This window comes from Etheostoma spectabile, chromosome 17 (genome assembly GCF_008692095.1).
Source record: "Etheostoma spectabile isolate EspeVRDwgs_2016 chromosome 17, UIUC_Espe_1.0, whole genome shotgun sequence".
Classification (NCBI taxonomy): domain Eukaryota; kingdom Metazoa; phylum Chordata; class Actinopteri; order Perciformes; family Percidae; genus Etheostoma; species Etheostoma spectabile.
In genome coordinates this window covers 2,650,089-2,653,681 of record NC_045749.1, presented here as the reverse complement: position 1 = coordinate 2,653,681, position 3,593 = coordinate 2,650,089, and the positions used below count along the sequence as shown (strand labels likewise).

General features: G+C 41.1%; 1 protein-coding gene across 1 annotated transcript in view; it reads left to right on the top strand.

The window, feature by feature from the left end:
• LOC116705016 (1-phosphatidylinositol 4,5-bisphosphate phosphodiesterase beta-1) overlaps nt 1-3,593 on the top strand; it is a gene marked incomplete in the record, with an annotated part of 36,209 nt that continues 32,616 nt past the window's right edge. Inside the window, 1 exon segment of the mRNA XM_032540852.1 lies at nt 1-519. Coding sequence (XP_032396743.1) covers nt 421-519 — 99 coding nt within the window.

Sequence of the window (3,593 nt, the reverse complement as noted above, 5' to 3'; positions counted from 1 at the left end):
GCACACACGCACACACACACGCACACACACACGCGTATCCTGTCTCCCACGAAGGCATCTGTTTCAGTCTGTCTCTCTGTGAGATGCAGCACCAACAGAGGAGAGGGGGGGGGACCAACAGAGGGAGGGAGGACAAAAAGAAGAGGGAGGGATAAGGAAAGAGAGGAGAGAGGAAGGAGACACAGAAGAGAGAGAAAGAGGAGAGAGAAGGACTGAAATTTTTAAAAAAAGAGTGAAGAGTGCAGGCAAGACTGGACAAAACCTGAAGAGGAGAGGATGCTGCAGCAGCTGAGCGTCTCTGCCTGACTTCTGAGGAGTTTGGGCTCGGACATGATGGAGATGCAGCATCCAAGTGTCTGAGCCTGAATATCTTCCAGTTTGTGTGTGTGAGTGTGTGTGTGTGTGTGTGTGTGTGAAACCATGGCGAGTGCTCAGCCAGGGGTCCATGCATTGAAACTCCAGCCTCCCTCCGTCTCTCAAACACTGAGGAACGGAAGCAACTTCATTAAATGGGATGAGGTAAGGACGCTGATTTTCCTTAAGTACATAAATACAGAAGCGCAAGCCATAGATCTTCATTATTTTCCGCTTACATTTTCGGGGTTTATCTTTATTTTTGTAGCATATACTTTGGCAGTGTCAGAACAGTATCCTTATTGTGCCCACTGGAATCATCGAACCAAGTGGAATTGAATTAGAGTGAGAGAAAGGAGAGGAGGAGGAGGAAATGTGCCATGTTGTCAGATGTGTTTACTATTCAATTGTTGATTGAGCTTTGGCAGTAAGTACCTGTGGATTACACGCCAGCAAGACAGACAGACGTGTGTGTGTGTGTGTGTGGTTGTGTGTGTGTGTGTTGTGTGGTGTGTGTGTGTGTGTGTGTGTGGAGAAGCATAATTGTGATCAGCTTATTATTGCCACCTGTGGTATAAAAGCCCTCATTATGAATTTACTGTGTGTGTGTGTGGGTGTGTGGTGTGTGTGGGTGTGTTGTGTGTGGGTGTATTCATGTGTGTGTGTTGTGTGTGTGTGGGTGTGTGTATTAAACCTACATGCAGATCTCTTCAAAGGCTGTCATTGCACAGTCAAGTGTGTGTGTGTGTGGTGTGTGTGGGTGTGTGTGTGTTGGGTGTGTGGTGGTGGGTGTGGTGTGGTGTGTGTGGTGGTGTGTATGCGTGTGTGGTGTGGTTGGTATGCTGAAGTACAGAACCCTGACAATGAGAAACGAGAAACGTGCTGTCCGGTTACCATGGTAACTGGCATGGCTACCACCACCTAAAAAGATCTGTGTTTGAGAAAGAATTAGTCTGTGTGTGGGGTGTGTGTTGGTGGGTGTGTGTGTGTGTGTAAATCTGTGCATTGAGCCATATAATATCATGAAATATAATACAGTACAAATAATCCGACTCTAAATCTAGTCACCATGGGTGAACCAAGTGTGTGGTGTGTGTGTGTTGTGTGTGTGTGTGTGTGTGTGTTTTTGTGTATTGATATACGTAATCGGGGAGTAGAGCTGGGCTTTATGAAAAATAGAATTGGTTGCCATGCCAACGTGTGACAACCAGGGATCTGGTTAACCATCTTCTTCTGAGGTTCTTCTTCTTTTGGAGGTAGGCTGCACTATTCATGAGGAAAGCAGCTCCGACAGCAGAATAAACGACCTTTTAAAAAAAAAAACATGCAAAGAAATGTACCGAACTTTGTAAGATCCATAAAACATCCAAAAAAATATTTATTAGCAGTTTCTCTAGAACTTTGCTTTTTACGTCTGTAGATTTATTTTGAATTTCTAATAATAATCCCATTACTAGTAGTAGAAACAAAAGATTTTTCCTTCTCTAAACCGGGAATGTTTTAAATGACACCGTCTGAGATCTGGGTTCCCGTCCGTCTCCCTTCAGGGACCTTACCAAGCGTGTTAGGTGTAGTTGGAAAACCTTATACCTTAACAGTTATCATTTATCATGACAATTATCTTCCCTAACCTTAGTCAACAATTTATTTCCAGCCATCTATATGTGGTGTGTAATTCAACAAAAAATGCATACATCGCCAATATTATATATATACATATATATAATATAATATATTATATATATATATAATATATATATATATATATATGCATATATCAGAGTTGTCAGTACAAAGACATGTTGCACGAAATAGACCCATGAGGCTTCATCACCTTGATTAGTTTTAAAGGTCCTATGACATGCGTTGACTTTTATATGACCTAGTGGTCCCTATACTGTATCTGAAGCTCTTTATAGACCTTAGGGTCCCTAATACTGATCTGAGTCTCTTATAAGACTTAGTGGTCCCTAATATGTATCTGAAGTCTCTTTTATAGACCTTAGTGGTCCCTAATACTGTATCGAAGTCTCTTTATATAGACCTTGTGGTCCCTAATATGTATCTGAAGTCTCTTTTATATAGACCTTAGTGTCCCCTAATAATGTATCTGAAGTTCTTTATATAGACCTTGTGGTCCCTAATACTGTATCTGAAGTCTCTTTATATAGCCTTAGTGGTCCTCCAATACTGTATCTGAAGTCTCTTTATATAGACCTTAGTGGTCCCAATACTGTATCTGAAGTCTCTTTATATAGACCTTAGTGGGCCCCTAATACTGTATCTGAAGTCTTTTATATAGACTTAGTGGTCCCTAATCTGTATCTGAGTCTCTTTATATAGACATTAGTGGTCCCTAATACTGTCTGAAGTCTCTTTTATATAGACCTTAGTGGTCCCTAATACTGTATGAAGTCTTTTTATAGCCTGTGGTCCCTAATACTGTATCTGAAGTCTCTTTTAGTACTATGGGGTCCCCTAATACTGTATCTGAAGTCTCTTTTATATAGGCCTTAGTGGTCCCTAATACGTTCTGAAGTCTTATAGACCTAGTGGTCCATAATATGCTGAAGTCTTTTGAGATAGACCTTAGTGGGCCCCTAATACTGTATCTGAAGTCTCTTTTTATAGACCTTAGTGGTCCCTAATACTGTATCTGAAGTCTCTTTTTATAGACCTTAATGGTCCACTATACTGTATCTGAAGTCTCTTTTTATAGGACCTTAGTGATCCCTAATACTGTATCCGAAGTCTCTTTTAAGACCTTAGTGGTCCTAATACGTATCTGAAGTCTCTTTTTATAGACCTTAGTGGTCCCTAATACGTATTGAAAGTCTTTTTATAGATACCTTAGTGGTCCCTAATACTGTATCTGAAGTCTCTTTATAGACCTTGTTGATCCCCTAATACTGATCTGAGTCTCTTATAAGACCTTAGTGGCCCCTAAATACTGTCTCGAAGTTCTTTTATAAGACCTTAGTGGCCCTAATACTGTATCAGTCTCTTATATGGACCTTAGTGGTCCCAATACTGTCCGGATTGAGCTTCTTATATAGACCTTAGTGGTCCCAATACTGTGTCCGGAGCTCTTTATATAGACCTTAGTGGGTCCCCTATACTGGCGGAGTCCGTATATAGACCTTAGTGGTCCCCTAATACCATATCTGAAGTCTCTTTCCCAAAATTCAGTCTTGGTCCAGAATTCCAGCCCCTAGAACCAGTCCCACAATGAGCTTTCC